This window comes from Dendropsophus ebraccatus, chromosome 5, assembly GCF_027789765.1.
Source record: "Dendropsophus ebraccatus isolate aDenEbr1 chromosome 5, aDenEbr1.pat, whole genome shotgun sequence".
Lineage (NCBI taxonomy): Eukaryota > Metazoa > Chordata > Amphibia > Anura > Hylidae > Dendropsophus > Dendropsophus ebraccatus.
Genome location: NC_091458.1, coordinates 6,297,593 through 6,314,298, shown reverse-complemented (window position 1 = coordinate 6,314,298; position 16,706 = coordinate 6,297,593). Strand labels below are relative to the sequence as shown.

At 45.8% G+C, this 16,706-nt stretch overlaps 1 protein-coding gene across 1 annotated transcript; it reads right to left on the bottom strand.

The window, feature by feature from the left end:
* Positions 1–1,178: 1,178 nt before the first annotated feature.
* On the bottom strand, positions 1,179–16,641 carry LOC138793982 (ecto-ADP-ribosyltransferase 5-like). Its single transcript, XM_069972747.1, has 7 exons — positions 16,475–16,641; positions 13,996–14,179; positions 13,137–13,223; positions 6,210–6,924; positions 4,969–5,013; positions 2,054–2,098; positions 1,179–1,796 (listed from the first exon to the last, which is right to left on the bottom strand). Exons 1-7 carry the CDS (start codon positions 16,639–16,641, stop codon positions 1,708–1,710), a joined length of 1,332 nt encoding a protein of 443 aa, XP_069828848.1. The 3' UTR covers positions 1,179–1,707.
* Between the last annotated feature and the right edge of the window lie 65 nt (positions 16,642–16,706).

Sequence of the window (16,706 nt, the reverse complement as noted above, 5' to 3'; positions counted from 1 at the left end):
TACACACACACCCCTAATACACACACACCCCTGTATAGAGCAACATGTGTGCTATTCATGTAAAGTAAGAACATGAAAGAAGGTGAGAATAAAAACAGGAAATAAAAGTTTGTGGCTTCTAATTTGGGCAAAGAGGCTACGGAGACAGATCACACCCCACCGCCATGACGCCGCACACAGGGGAGGAATAACCTGCAGCCTCATATGTCCAAGGGGAGTAATAACCTGCAGCCTCATATGTCCAAGGGGAGTAATAACCTGCAGCATCATATGTCCTAGGGGGAGGAATAACCTGCAGCATCATATGTCCCAGGAGTAAGTTCTTTACTGTCAGAGGTTGCAATCTGTGTGGTACACACCCCGGGAACTTGTACTTTTTTGTAAGAACTGTGAATCGTGGGAAATGACACCTCAGGGGCTGGTTCTTTACTGTAAGAGCCGTATATAAGGAGAATAGACACCTCAGGGGCTGGTTCTTTACTGTAATAGCTGTATATCAGGAGAATAGATGCCTCATATGCTGGTTCTTTACTGTAAGAGCTGTATATAAGGAGAATAGACACCTTAGGGGCTGGTTCTTTACTGTAAGAGATTTATATAAGGAGAATAGACACCTCAGGGGCTGGTTCTTTACTGTAAGAGATGTATATAAGGAGAATAGACACCTCAGGGGCTGGTTCTTTACTGTCAAAGCTGTATATAAGGAGAATAGACACCTCAGGGTCTGGTTCTTCACTGTAAGATCCATATATAAGGAGAATAGACACCTCATGGGCTGGTTCTTCACTGTAAGAGCTGTATATAAGAAGAATAGATACCTCAGGGGCTGGTTCTTTACTGTAAGAGCTGTATATAAGGAGAATAGACACCTCAGGGGCTGGTTCTTTACTGTAATAGCTGTATATAAGGAGAATAGACACCTCAGGGGCTGGTTCTTTACTGTAAGAGCTGTAAGTCTGTGAGCAGACACTCTAGGATCTGGTTCTTCACTGTAAGAGCGGAGAATCTGTGGCACAAGCTGGATTTTTGTGCATTTCTTACCTTAGGGTATATGCACACTACGGAAATCAGGTGGATAACTTGCTGCGGAGCAGGATCACAGCACAGCACTACGTTATGGCCACACACTATATTGTATAAGAGCACACACACTACTCATCACACGCTGTGTTATATCTTTTTATTATATGTGTAATTATCTTTCAGCAAAGCACAAAGCAAAATTAACCTCTCACATGTAAGGCTCAGTTCACACTGAGCAAAAACGGCGAAATTCTGCGGCAGAGCTCTCTGCCACAGAATCCCGCTGTGCTCGGTGTCCTGCAGTGTGTCTATGGGAGGGCATGGCAATTCTTTGAGAGGAGAGGGGAGGAAGTGGAGGCGCATGCGCCCTCCCAGTCACTGCAGGACACTGAGCACAAAGGGACTCTATGCTGGAGAGCTCTGCCGCAGAATTCTGCCATTGTTGCTCAGTGTGAACTGGGCCTAAAGAATGAACAGGTTATGGCTGATGGCGGTGACGGCTGCTGGGAGGTGGCACAGGAATCACACACAGTCTTCTCATAGCAAGCTTCAGATACCCCCTGATGATACATCTTGGCCCCTGGAGCCCAATCCTCTCCCCTGTTGACCGCTATGAAGCTTTTGTGCTATAATTGATGAGTACATATGAAACTCCTTGTCACCATTCATAAATAAACTGTTGTACTAAGCGATGTGACTCAGAAGAGTAACCACGACCACAAGAACCGTGACCAGACCGGAGCAGATGGGGCCCGGCGTCCTGAGGAAGGAAGCTGCAGAAATAAGATATGCAAATGATGAGACACAGGTGTCCCCACATATAAGACCATAGTCATTTCACTCTGTGACCTCCTCTAAAAGATCAGCACACCCCACTCCTGAAATACTCTGTGCAGCTGCTGACTCATTCCAATATGTAACGCTCAGTCTGTTACCCCACTCAAAAAAAGAAAAATAGCACACTGCTCTGCTTAAACGCTCTGTGCTGCTCTGCATCCTGCCCCTTCTATGGTGTAATATGAAGCCTTACCTGCGGTGTTTACACAGTCCTGGACAAGCAGCGTGGAGTTCGCACCTAAATAAATATAAGGTAATTTAACATTAAGACACAACTGTACCTATAAATTGTACAAATCAAGCTCCCCCGACGCCCCCTGCTGCAATGTTCCCTTAACAGTATATAACTCCATCAGGGACTGCACCCCCGTATACCTCCAGAATAGGGAAAGTTTTCTTCATTACACTTGACACGCCCCCTATAAACCATCCCATAATTATGATGTTACAATTTCAGTTACCATGTGATGTGCCGCGATCCCGGACGAGCCCCCAAAATTTGGGAACTGTGGAAGGAAACAGGGACTATGGGAATGTATGGCTGTCCTACTATATTCCTAAAGTTTGTCCACACTTTTCTTTAACCCTTTAAGGACATGGCCCATTTTAGTTTTTACGTTTTCGTTTTTTCCTCCTTGTGTTTAAAAGGTCATAGCACTTGCATTTTTCCACCTAGAAACCCACATGACCCCTTATTTCTTGCGTCACTAATTGTACTTTGCAATTACAGGCTGAATTTTTGCATAAAGTACACTGCGAAACCAGAAAAAAATTCAAAGTGTGGTGAAATTGAAAAAAAAAAAACGCATTTCTTTTATTTGGGGGAAATGTGTTTTTACGCCATTCGCCCTGGGGTAAAACTGACTTGTTATGCATGTTCCTCAAGTCGTTACGATTAAAACGATATGTAACATGTATAACTTATATTGTATCTGATGGCCTGTAAAATATTCAAACCGTTGTTAACCAATATACATTCCTTAAAAACGCTCCATTCCCAGGCTTATAGCGCTTTTATCCTTTGGTCTATGGGGCTGTGCGAGGTGTCATTTTTTGCGCCATGATGTGATCTTTCTATCGGTACCTTGATTGCGCATATACGACTTTTTGATCGCTTTTTATTACATTTTTTCTGGATTTGATGCGACCAAAAATGCGCAATTTTGCACTTTGGGATTTTTTTGCGCTGACGCCGTTTACCGTACGAGATCAGGAATGTGATTAATTAATAGTTCGGGCGATTACGCACGCGGCGATACCAAACATGTTTGTTTATTTATTTATTTGTTTACTTTTATTTAAAACCTGGGAAAAGGGGGGTGATTCAGACTTTTATTAGGGGAGGGGGATTTTTACTATTAACAACACGTTTTTGTTTTTTTTTACACATATACTAGAAGCCCCCCTGGGGTTAGGGTTATTCCCCCCCTGGGGTTAGGGTTATTCCCCCTGGGGGACTTCTAGTATATACACTTGGATCTCTCATTGAGATCTCTGCAGCATAGATATGCTGCAGAGATCCATGAGATCGGCACTCGTTTGCTTTCGGCTGCTGCAGCCGGAAACAAACGAGTGCCGAGCCGAGGACGGCGCCATCTTGGACGCGTCCCCGGCCGGCATCAGTAACGGAGATCGCTCCTCCGGGACAAGGTCCCGGAGGAGCGATCTCCCCCACTAGACACCAGGGAAACGTTGCCTCCGGTAATCGGAGGCAGCTGTCAACTTTGACAGCTGCCTCCGATTAGCTAATTAGCGGGCACGGCGATCGGACCGTGCCCGCTAATAGCGGCGGTCCCGGGCTACACGCGGCACCCGGGATCGCGGCACTTCAAAGCGGGGCCGCCGCGCGGCCCCGCTTTGAAGTGCTAATGAGGACATAGGACGTACCGGTACGTCCTATGTCCTTAAGAGGTTAAAGTGTCACTGTTGTAAAAAAAATTTTTTGCAGAAATCAATAGTCCAGGCGATTTTAAGAAACTTTGTCATTGGGTTTATTAGCCGAAAAATGCATTTTTATCATGAAAAAGCAGTTTAAAGCTGTCCCCTCTGTCTTCATTGTTCTCCTATGGAGAGAGCTAAAGAGTTAATCTACAAATACACTTTATCTCCTCTGACAGTCACCACTGACCTCTCTGAGCTCTGATTACAGCTGTCACCCAGCTCTGTGCCTGTAATCCTCTGTTCTCTGCTCTCTGCTGTCGTCTAACTCCCTCCCTCCTCCCCCCTCCCCTATCTATAGGAACAGACTGGGTTGTGTCTGATGCAACAAGTCACAATTTCCTGATCTTTTGCAGTGGATGGAAAAGAGGAAGGAGGGGGGGACCTGGGAAAAGGCTTTTTGAATGCAGATTATGGCATATTTGCTAATAAACCCAATTACAAAGTTTCTTAAAATCGCCTGGACTATTGATTTCTGCAAAAAAAAAAAAAAAAAAACACGACAGTGGCTCTTTAAGAAGTGGCATATTCTCTCCAGTCTGACACAGTACTTTCTGCTGCCACCTCTGTCCATGTCAGGAACTGTCCAGAGCAGCATCAAATCCCCATAGAAAACCTCTCCTACTCTGGACAGTTCCAGAGCAGGAGAGGTTTTCTATGGGGATTTGCTACTGCTCTGGACAGTTCCTGACATGGACAGAGGTGGCAGCAGAGAGCACTGTGTAAGACTGGAGAGAATACATCACTTCCTGCAGGACATACAGCAGCTGATAAATACTAGATGACTTAAAATATTTTAATAGAAGTAAATGACAAATCTCTGGCACTTTCTGGCACCAGTTGATTTGAAAGAGAATACATTTTTGGTGAACAGCCCCTTTAAAGGGGTATCCCCCCAAAAAAGTTTGCATTAATACATTGCCCACCCGTAGCTTTCCATCTTTCCAATATCGGGGGTCAACACAAATGCAGTGAGTATAATGCACCACACTTCTGGGGTGGGGGGACACGGGGAAGGGGGCCATTCACATACATAACACACATTACAAAGTTGTATAACTTTGTAATGTGTGTTATTTTGTGAATAAATGTTTAGCGCCGCACTACCCCTTTAAACGCTCTGTGCTGCTCTGCATCCTGTCCCTTCTATGGTGTAATATGAAGCCTTACCTGCAGTGTTTACACAGTCCTGGACAGGCAGCTTGGAGTTCGCACCTAAATAAATATAAGGTAATTTAACATTAAGACACAACTGTACCTATAAATTGTACAAATCAAGCTCCCCCAATGTTCCAATGTTCCCTTAGTATATAACTCCATCAGGGACTGCGCCCCCGTATACCTCCAGAATAGGGATAGTTTTCTTCACTACACTTGACACACCCCCTATAAACCATCCCATAATGCTGATGTTACAATTTTCACTGTTACTATGTGATGTGCCGCGATCCCGGACGAGCCCCCAACATTTGGGAACGGTGGAAGAAAACAGGGACTATGGGAATGTATGGCTGTCCTACTATATCCCTAAAGTTTGTCCACACTTTTCTTTAACGACAGTGCTTCATTGGTTTTTTCATATCTAAAAATTATCCTTCAAAGACTCAATTATATATATGTAGAGAGAGAGAGAGAGAAACCACTATGGCCAACAAAAGACCCAGCATTGTGCTCAGTACACATCAACTGGTGACAGAAAGTGGCAAATATTTGTAATTTACTTATATTAAAAAACCTCTTCCAGTACTTATCAGCTGCTGTATGTCCTGCAGGAAGTGGTGTATTCTCTCCAGTCTGACACAGTTCTCTCTGCTGCCACCTCTGTCCATGTCAGGAACTGTCCAGAGCAGTAGCAAATCCCCATAGAAAACCTTTCCTGCTCTGGGCAGTTCCTGACATGGACAGAGGCGGCAGCAGAGAGCACTCTGTCAGACTGGAAAGAAACACCCACTTCCTGCAGGACATGCATCAGCTGATAAGTACTGGAAGTAAATAAGTAAATTACAAATCTCTGGCACTTTGAGGCACCAGTCGTTTTGGAAGATTTTTTTTTTCTTTGCTGAACTACCCCTTTAAAGTGGTTCTCCCCTTTATACAATAGACTATTGTTGTAAGGGTCCTTTGAAAATAAGATGATCACTGGTTTCCTTCCCGGTGATGAACAGTAATCTGTGGTAAAAGATGTTCCTGTTGAAATCAATGGGCCTTTCTTCAGAATGTATGGAGGGAGACACTCTCTTAGCCCCTCTCTACTCGCATCAGTCAGCCGTCAATGTTGTTTTCGGATATGACTTGATTCTAATTTAGCCCTACAGTCTGTAGACCATGTAGAGAGCACCTGGCTTCCCTCCGCCGGCGCCGATCTATCTTTGTGTCATGTTAAAGCGAATGTACCTGCAGACAGTACTTACCATTAATGTAAGCACAGTTAAAGTTGCTGCAGAACGTTCTTGTGGTTGTGAGTCTGTAACGTCCCTCCTCTTCCATTGCTGAGAGGCTAAAGACCTCGTATCCCGGGACCAGAACCTCTCGCTCTAAGGCGTATTGAGAGAAATTTTCCACCTGGACTCCGGGATATTGGTTTAGGATTAATAAGGACTTATTGGCCATGACTGTAGCTTTTTCCTCATCTAAGGATGTATAGAGGAAGTGGCCAAACTTGACGTAGATATTGCAGTGTGGAGGAACCTCGATGTCATGGTCGGTATTACCGTAGACTGTGTATTCACCGCCCAGGTCGTTCTGCTGTAGGATCTGAAGAGCCGAGGTGAGATAAAAGTGAAGCCATTTGAAGCCAAAGTCGTTCATGTAGCTGGTATAGGACTTTCCCGCCCATTTTGTCGCATCGTTGAAGTCTTTTCTGATAAAGCCTGTGTAGATCAGCAAAGCGATCCCGTGATCATCCTCAAACTCTGCAGGAAGGTTCCCCATTAAGTTGTCCTTCTTCTTAATCATCCACATATCTCTGGCTTCTTTCAAGGCTCTCTTCAGTTTCTTATTTTTCCCAATTTCCACGTCAAGAACATTATCTTCTTTGAGTTTTCGCTCCATGTCCCTCTTGCACCCCAAGTATTGGTCATCGAATGCTTGCTCAGCAAGGTCCAAAGTTTCGGCCATGACATCTTCCTACAAAACCAACATGAATATCAGTGGGGAAAGCATCTACAACTCTATGAATCTGCACGGCGGAGAAGACATTAAAAATGCTACTGTCCGTGAGAGAGGAAATATCTCAGATCCCATCATCTCATCATCATCTCCCACAGTCAATACATACATGAACAAGAGTGGAGCCCTATAACCAGAGTGATGGTGAACAAGAGTGGAGCCTTATGACCAGGGTGATGGTGAACAAGAGTGGAGCCCTATGCCAAGGGTGATGGTGAACTACAGTGGAGCCCTATGCCAAGGGTGATGGTGAACAAGAGTGGAGCCCTATGCCAAGGGTGATGGTGAACAAGAGTGTAGCCCTATGACCAGGGTGATGGTGAACAAGAGTGGAGCCCTATGACCAGAGTGATGGTGAACAAGAATGGAGCCTTATGACCAGGGTGATGGTGAACAAGAGTGGAGCCCTATGACCAGGGAGATGGTGAACAAGAGTGGAGCCCTATGAGAATGGAGAACAACAGTGGAGGCCTATGACCAGGGTGATGGTGAATAAGAGTGGAGCCCTTTCACGAGGGTGATGGTGAAGAAGAGTGGATCCCTATGACCAGGGTGATGGTGAACAAGAGTGGATCCCTATGACCAGGGTGATGGTGAATAAGAGTGGATCCCTATGACCAGGGTGATGGTGAATAAGAGTGGATCCCTATCACCAGGGTGATGGTGAATAAGAGTGGATCCCTATGACCAGGGAGATGGTGAACAAGAGTGGATCCCTATGACCAGGGTGATGGTGAACAAGAGTGGAGCCTCAATTCATATTCCAACATCCTGAAGTTGGCTTTTTTTTAAAATAGGCTTAGCAGCATTAGTATCAGCCATAGGTGTAATGTGCAGCCGCTCCTCTCTCTCCAAGTCGGATTTTGCATTTCTCTCCCCTTTCTGAGCAGCTGGCACTCCCCTATAAAAGACCCATGTGACCTAAGTCAGCAGAGCATATACCTGTGCTCAAATGACAGTACCTCCATGTTTTTCCAATTCTGTCTGCAACAGTTTTGGTGAGTGTAATACCATATCCATACTTGTGTCGTTTGGGGGCAGCCTTCCCCGCCGGTGGTGCTGGCTGGGACTTTGGGGGGGCACTTTGGGTCTGGTCCTGTGACATGGGGGTTGCAGGGCCATTCCATGGCCTCCCTTCCCTGCATGTGCACGCTTTGCGGGGGTGTCGGTCGCCGACCGACACGGTGTGGAGTTAGCATAGGGACTCGTGTGAACCAGGAGACCTGCACGTTGGTACACGGGGCGATATGGCTTGATCAATTCATATTCCAACATCCTGTAGTTGTTTTTTTTAAAATAGGCTTAGCAGCATTAGTATCAGCCATAGGTGTGATGTGCAGCCGCTCCTCTCTCTCCATGTCGGATTGAACAAGAGTGGAGCCCTATGACCATGGAGATGGTGAACAAGAATGGAGCCCTATGACCAGGGTGATGATGAAGAAGAGTGGAGCCCTATGACCAGGGAGATGGTGAACAAGAGTGGAGCCCTATGACCAGGGTGATGGTGAAGAAGAGTGGAGCCCTATGACCAGGGTGATGGTGAAGAAGAGTGGAGCCCTATGACCAGGGTGATGGTGAAGAAGAGTAGAGCCCTATGACCAGGGAGAGGGTGAAGAAGAGTGGAGCCCTATGACCAGGGTGATGGTGAAGAAGAGTAGAGCCCTATGACCAGGGTGATGGTGAACAAGAGTGGGTCCCTATGACCAGGGTGATGGTGTAGAAGAGTGGATCCCTATGACCAGGGTGATGGTGAAGAAGAGTGGATCCCTATCACGAGGGTGATGGTAAAAAAGAGTGGAGCCCTATGACCAGGGTGATGGTGAACAAGAGTGGATCCCTATGACCAGGGAGATGGTGAACAAAAGTGGAGCCCTATGACCAGGGTGATGGTGAAGAAGAGTGGAGCCCTATGACCAGGGTGATGGTGAAGAAGAGTGGAGCCCTATGACCAGGGTGATGGTGAAGAAGAGTGGAGCCCTATGCCCAGGGTGATGGTGAAGAAGAGTGTAGCCCTATGCCCAGGGTGATGGTGAAGAAGAGTGGAGCCCTATGACCAGGGTGATGGTGAAGAAGAGTGTAGCCCTATGCCCAGGGTGATGGTGAAGAAGAGTGGAGCCCTATGACCAGGGTGATGGTGAAGAAGAGTGGAGCCCTATGGCCAGGGTGATGGTGAACAAAAGTGGAGCCCTATGACCAGGGTGATGGTGAAGAAGAGTGGAGCCCTATGACCAGGGTGATGGTGAAGAAGAGTGTAGCCCTATGCCCAGGGTGATGGTGAAGAAGAGTGGAGCCCTATGACCAGGGTGATGGTGAAGAAGAGTGGAGCCCTATGACCAAGGTGATGGTGAAGAAGAGTGTAGCCCTATGCCCAGGGTGATGGTGAAGAAGAGTGGAGCCCTATGACCAGGGTGATGGTGAAGAAGAGTGTAGCCCTATGACCAGAGTGATGGTGAAGAAGAGTGGAGCCCTATGACCAGGGTGATGGTGAAGAAGAGTGTAGCCCTATGACCAGGGTGATGGTGAAGAAGAGTGGAGCCCTATGACCAGGGTGATGGTGAAGAAGAGTGGAGCCCTATGACCAGGGTGATGGTGAAGAAGAGTGGAGCCCTATGACCAGGGTGATGGTGAAGAAGAGTGTAGCCCTATGCCCAGGGTGATGGTGAAGAAGAGTGGAGCCCTATCACAAGGGTGATGGTGAAGAAGAGTGGAGCCCTATGCCCAGGGTGATGGTGAAGAAGAGTAGAGCCCTATGCCCAGGGTGATGGTGAAGAAGAGTGGAGCCCTATGCCCAGGGTGATGGTGAAGAAGAGTGGAGCCCTATCACAAGGGTGATGGTGAAGAAGAGTGGAGCCCTATGACCAGGGTGATGGTGAAGAAGAGTGTAGCCCTATGCCCAGGGTGATGGTGAACAAAAAAGGAGCCCTATCATGAGGGTGATGGTGAAGAAGAGTGAAGCCCTATGACCAGGGTGATGGTGAAGAAGAGTGGAGCCCTATGACCAGGGTGATGGTGAAGAAGAGTGGAGCCCTATCACGAGGGTGATGGTGAAAAAGAGTGGAGCCCTATGACCAGGGTGATGGTGAAGAACAATGGAGCCCTATCACGAGGGTGATGGTGAAAAAGAGTGGAGCCCTATGACCAGGGTGATGGTGTACAAAAATAAGTCAATTCCAAGAAGCATCAGAAAAAAGGAAGCTGCGAGACCTTGCTGACAAGGACGAGTACGACTTTGGTGCCAGGAAATAGGAAGATGGGGGTTATAACTTTTCTATAGACAATGAGCCATTGAAAGGTTCTGATGTTGCAATATCATATTTTATGCTGGTTCCCAATAATGTGAGGGATGGGACGCAGATTACACTGAAGGCCTTTACCATCAGTATGTATCTTGGTTCCTCATTATACCGCCATCTCCACCCATGTGACCCCAGCTGCAGCCTCATATAAGTACCAGAAGGGTTACCAGCAGGCCGAGCCTTAGGTTGGTTGTGTAGTAACTTCTATGGCCTCTGTATGATGTAATCCAGAGAGCCCAAACATTACACCACACAGTGCTATGTAATGTATACACACAGAGATATCTAATCTCCTAGCTGCCCTAAGTCATAGTGATCATGGCATCTAAGTGGTTAAACAGGAGGCATGACCCCTCTGTTACCTAACTGGCCCTGTCATGATGCATTGTTATGATGGCCACCAGGGCCTAATGAAGGCTTTTAAGCCAAGTTTATTGCTGGTACCTTATCAATTATCTGATCTTATTTCTGGAACCGTATTGGTAAAATAACTTGGTTGTGGTTCAGTGCACTTCATTCTGGTATCTGGTTTATTATACAGCTCTAGTATCATCTTCACATACTGAGCTTTATTCTAGTTTTATATACTATATACCATATGTATTGTGAGACACTGAAGGGGTTAATCCTGGAGGGTCGCTATGTTTCACCTGGGTTCAGCTATTACACCTACTAGGACTGAGGGAAGTTCATGTCTCACTATCTGAGACATGGAAAAACCAGGGATGTGATGGGATTTCCAGCAAAGCTATTTGCTGGGGAGGTATTGGTTAAATGTGTTTGGGCCTGTTGTTTTAGGAATGGATGGCAGGCTTGGTAGTGGGGCGGGAATGGATGGCAGGCTTGGTAGTGGGGCAGGAATGGATGGCAGGCTTGGTAGTGGGGCAGGAATGGATGGCAGGCTTGGTAGTGGGGCAGGAATGGATGGCAGGCTTGGTGATGGGGCAGGAATGGATGGCAGGTTTGGTAGTGGGGCAGGAATGGATGGCAGGTTTGGTAGTGGGGCAGGAATGGATGGCAGGCTTGGTGATGGGGCAGGAATGGATGGCAGGCTTGGTAGTGGGGCAGGAATGGATGGCAGGCTTGGTAGTGGGGCAGGAATGGATGGCAGGCTTGGTAGTGGGGCAGGAATGGATGGCAGGCTTGGTAGTGGGGCAGGAATGGATGGCAGGCTTGGTAGTGGGGCAGGAATGGATGGCAGGCTTGGTAGTGGGGCAGGAATGGATGGCAGGCTTGGTAGTGGGGCTGTCCATTCCACTTCCTCCACTCCAGATATTGTTTGGCATCAGGCCTCACAAGTGCTGAGACTGGATCATCAGCAGCTCCATAACGTTTTGCAGAGCCATGGGCAGAGAGAGGCTCGGTGCAGCTGAGTGTGCTGGAAGGCTGCAGCCTCAGGAGAAGCCATATACCTCACCAAGGTAAAACACTGGACTGTATAGAATATGTTATGGTCGTGCGACTGCAGCTAGTCGTAGCGTATAGACAGGGCCATCTTCTGTTTAGTTAGTGCTGGACAAGCAGAGTTTATTTTGTGTTGTGCCTAAAGCCAAGGCTGTTTATTTGCTTTCTTGTATTGGATAATAAACGCAGGCAAAGCCCGTACTTGGACTTTATCCATTTAAGCCTGTTGACTGCTGTTCACACTGCAATCCTGCACTCTAGTACCATATTCATATACAGAGCTTGATTCTAATACCATATTTATATACTGAGCTCAGTTCTAACACCATAGTTGTATACAGAGCTTAGTTCTGGTACTATAGTCCTATTCTGAGCATAGTTTCAGTACCATATTTTTATATGGAGTTTGGTTATAGACTTGTTATAGATTGGTTATACACTTAGATTAGTTCTGGTATATTTATGTACTAAGCTTAGTCCTGGTACTATATTTATGTATTGCACTTGGTTCTGATTCCATATTTATGTACTGAGCTTTGCTCTGATACTGTATTTATGTATTGAGCTTAGTTCTGATACCATATTTAATCACTGAGCTTAGTCCTGTTACCATATTTATGTATTGAGTTTGGTTCTGGTATCATATTTATGTACTAAGCTTAGTTCTGGTATAAAATTTATTTACTAAGCTTGGTTCTTGTATTGTATTTACGTACCGAGCTTAGTCCTGGTACCATATTTATGTATTGAACTTAGTTCAGGTATCATTTTTATGTACTGATCTTGGTACTGGTACTGTATTTATGTACTGAGCTTAGTTCTGGTACCATATTTATGTACCAAGCTTAGTTCTGGTATATTTATGTACTGAGCTTGTTTCTGGTATATTTATGTACTGAGCTTAGTTCTGGTACTGTAATTATGTGTTGAGCTTAGTTCTGGTACCATATTTATGTACTGAGGTTAGTTCTGGTATCATATTTATGTACTGAGCTTGGTACTGTATTTACGTATTGAGCTTTGTCCTGGTACCATATTTATGTACTGAGCTTGGTACTGTATTTACATATTGAGCTTTGTCCTGGTACAATATTTATGTACTGATCCTAGTTCTGGTATCATATTTATGTACTGAGCTTAGTTCTGGTATCATGTTTATGTACTGAGCTTAGTTCTGGTACTATATTTATGTGTTGAGCTTAGTTCTAGAAATGTATTTATGTACTGAGCTTAGTTATTGTACTGTATTTATGTGTTGAGCTTAGTTCTGGTATCATATATATGTCATGAGCTAAGTTCTGTTACTGTATTTTTTACTGAGCTCAGTTCTGATATCATTTTTGTGTACTGAGCTTAGTTCTAGTACTGTTTTTATGTATTAAGCTTATTTCTAGTATCATATTTATGTATTAAGCCATATTTATGTACATAAAGACATGATCCTGGGGAGCCCAGCTCTGAAGAACGTACCTGAAATATCCCCATCATAATGAAAGCAAAGAGGAAGATCAGACCTCCAATCCAATGGCTCATCCTGAAGCTGAAACCTCCAGAGACCTTATGGAATAAAAAGGTAAAGATCATCAAAATAAACAATTATCTTGGAGTGGAAAGTTTTTATTATTAAAAAAAAAAAAAAAAAAAAAAAAAGGTATTCACAGCCAGACTCATGGGTCCTGTTATATCTGATGAAAGGATTAAAGCCTCAGTGGGTCCCTAATGTTCATGTGTGGAAGGGGCAGGAGAGGGGCAGTCAGATGCCTTTTAATTCAGTGTTGCTCTGCGACGCTCCCCGCCAGCTGCCTGGAAAAGCTGTATCCAGCTGTATCCAGCTTTTACAGCCAGCCATGGAGGTGTAGCAGTTAAAAGCCATCATACAGCTGCGCCATCAGAATAATAAAAGGGTTATAGGGGGTAGAATATGAAACTACAAAACAGTTTCTTTTCAGGTGTGGATGGCAACATGATTGCTGTAAAAAAAAAAAAGCCAAGAGAGCCAATAAAGTAGAAAACCTCAGCACTCCGAGTAAAGTAAAAAAATATGGTGTTTATTTCACCCAAAACTTGCGACGTTTTGCTCCCTCACTGAGAGCTTTTTCAATCAGTGAGGGAGAGAAACATCGCAAGTTTTGGGTGAAATAAACACCATATATTTTTTACTTTACTACGAGTGCTGCGGTTTTCTACTTTATTATACTTGGAGCACTGCTGGTCCCTTGTGCTGACCGCCTGGAACCCCTCCATTTTTGTATCTGAGGAGTGCTGCAGGACTTTCTTGTATCTATCTATCTCCTATCTATGATGACAGCAGAGGATGTAAATTACTTACAGATGCAGCAGACTTTGGTGTGCGGTGACTTCCTCTCTGCAGTTTCAGTCTGATGGAGTGTTCTCTCAGCTGTTGCTCAAGTAGAGTTCTGATGTGACTTTTATCAACCTCAATGCAGACATTCCCTTTGTGACAGCCCCCAAAAACCCCACAACCAATCCCACAGCCCCCAACAACCCCACAACTAATCCAAAAGCTCCAAACAACCCCACAACCAATCCAAAAGCTCCCAACAACCACACAACCAATCCAAAAGCTCCCAACAACCCCATAACCAATCCAACAGCCCCCAACAATCCCATAACCAATCCAACAGCCCCCAACAATCCCACAACCAATCCAACAACCCCACAACCGATTAAAAAGCTTCAAACAAGCCTACAACCAATCCAACAGACTCCAACAATCCCACAACCAATCCAACAGCCCTCAACAACCCCACAACCAAACAACTCTACAACAAATCTAACAGCCCCCAACAACCCTACAACCAATCCCAAACAAACCCACAACCAATCAAACAGCCCCCAACAACCCTACAACCAAAAACCCCACAACCAATCCCACAGCCCTCAACAACCCAACAACCAATCCAACAGCCCCCAACAACCCTACAACCAATCCCAAACCCCAAACAACCCCACAACCAATCCAACAGCCCTCAACAACCCAACAACCGATCCCACAGCCCACAACAACCCCACAACTAATCCAAAAGCTCCAAACAATCCCACAACCGACCCAACAGCCCGCAACAACCCTACAACCAATCCAACAGCCCCCAACAACCCCACAACAAATACAACAGCCCCCAACAACCGATTCAAAAGCTTCAAACAACCCTACAACCAATCCAACAATCCCACAACCAATCTAACAGCCTCCAACAACCCCACAATGAAACCACAACCCTACAACGAATCCAACAGCCACCAACAACCCTACAACAAATAACAAACCCCAAACAACCCCACAGCCCTCAACAACGCAACAACCAATCCAACAGCCACACAATTAATCCCAAAACCCCAAACAATCCCACAGCCAATCCAACAGCTCCCAACCGCCCCACAACCAATCCAACACAACAAACAACCCTATAACCAATCTCACAGCCTCCAAAAACCTTACAACCAATTCCACCATCCAAAACAACCCCACAACCAATCTAACATCCACAATCAACCCCACAACTAATCCCACGACCACGAACCCCACAACCAATCCCACAGCCTCAAATAAATCCCACAGCCAATCCCACATTCCCCAACAACTCCGCAACTAACCCAACAGCCGCCAAAAACCCCACAACCAATGCAACAGTCACAAAAAAAACAACCAATCCCAGAGCCCAGAACAACCCTACAACCAATTCAACAGCTCCAAACAATCCCACATTCTCAAACAACCCGACAACTAATTCCACAGCCCCTAACAACCCTTCAACCAATTCCACCATCCAAAACAAGCCCACAACCAATTTCAAACCCCCGAACAATTCCACAGCCAACAATCCCACCACCAATCCCACAGCCCCAACAACCTCACAACCAATTCAACAGTCCCAAAGAACTACAGAACTAACCCCACAGCCCCTAAACACCCCCCCCCAAACAACCCCAAAACCAATCCCACAGCCCCAAACAACCCCACAACCAATCAAACAGCTCCAACAACCCCACAACCAATTCCACAGCACCCAACAGCCCCCCCCCCAAAGCCCCCAACCAATCCAAAAGCTCCAAACAACCCCACAACTAATCCCACAGCCCCCAACCAATCTCAGAGCCAACAATCCCACAACCAATCCGACAGCCCCAAAGAACCTCACAATCAATCCCACTGATCTGAACAACCCCACAACCCATCCCACAGTCACCAACAACTCCTCAACCAATCTGACAGCCCTAAACAACCCTACAACAATCGCAAAGCACCAAAGAAGCCCACAACCAATTTGACAGGTAACAACCAATAACCAAAGTGCAAACTTAAAAAATAACTTTAATTTAATTTAATGGTCAAAAATACACCACAGAAGTATGTTCCCTCATACCAATCTCTCTGGGCCAAATATGGTTCTATATGCTGGATCCTGGTCCACTGGAACTACTAGTCATCACAAGAGGGGGAGAATAGACAGGGGCCTAGGGAGCCTAACCCTGTTACGGGACACAACGCACCCAACTGCAGTGTCCCAGAGCCATTGCTGTTTAGCAAGTACGTAGGTCAGTAGTATTCTGTGTGTCGTGACCAAGAGGTAGCCAGGTGGTATCAGCTAGGGCTGGTTGTGGTACTGCTAATCATAATCGCTGTACTGAGGCTCGAAAATGTATCAGTAGCTCGTAAGAGACTTTTATTGTCCCTGACATAACCCAGAGTACCCGTGACCAGCGGTCACCCAACTCCAGAGACGGGGGAAAGACGTTATTATGAGTCTTAGGAAAAGTCACAGGAAGTTCAACCAATAAATACTCACAGTTTAGTATCAATGAGCCCTATCCCCAAGCCGATGTCTAGCAAAACAGAAAACAGATGGGAAGGGTGTCCTGTTAGAACTAGGTTCTGTCTGTCTTTGGCGGGACAGGAGGCGATTGAGAATACTTCTATGCATACTAATATTCCTAATCCATACTGCTTCACCATGGTGAGCCTTTTTGGTTCCTGTATCTGGACACCCGATATCCCCAAGATATGAACTTTAAAACAGA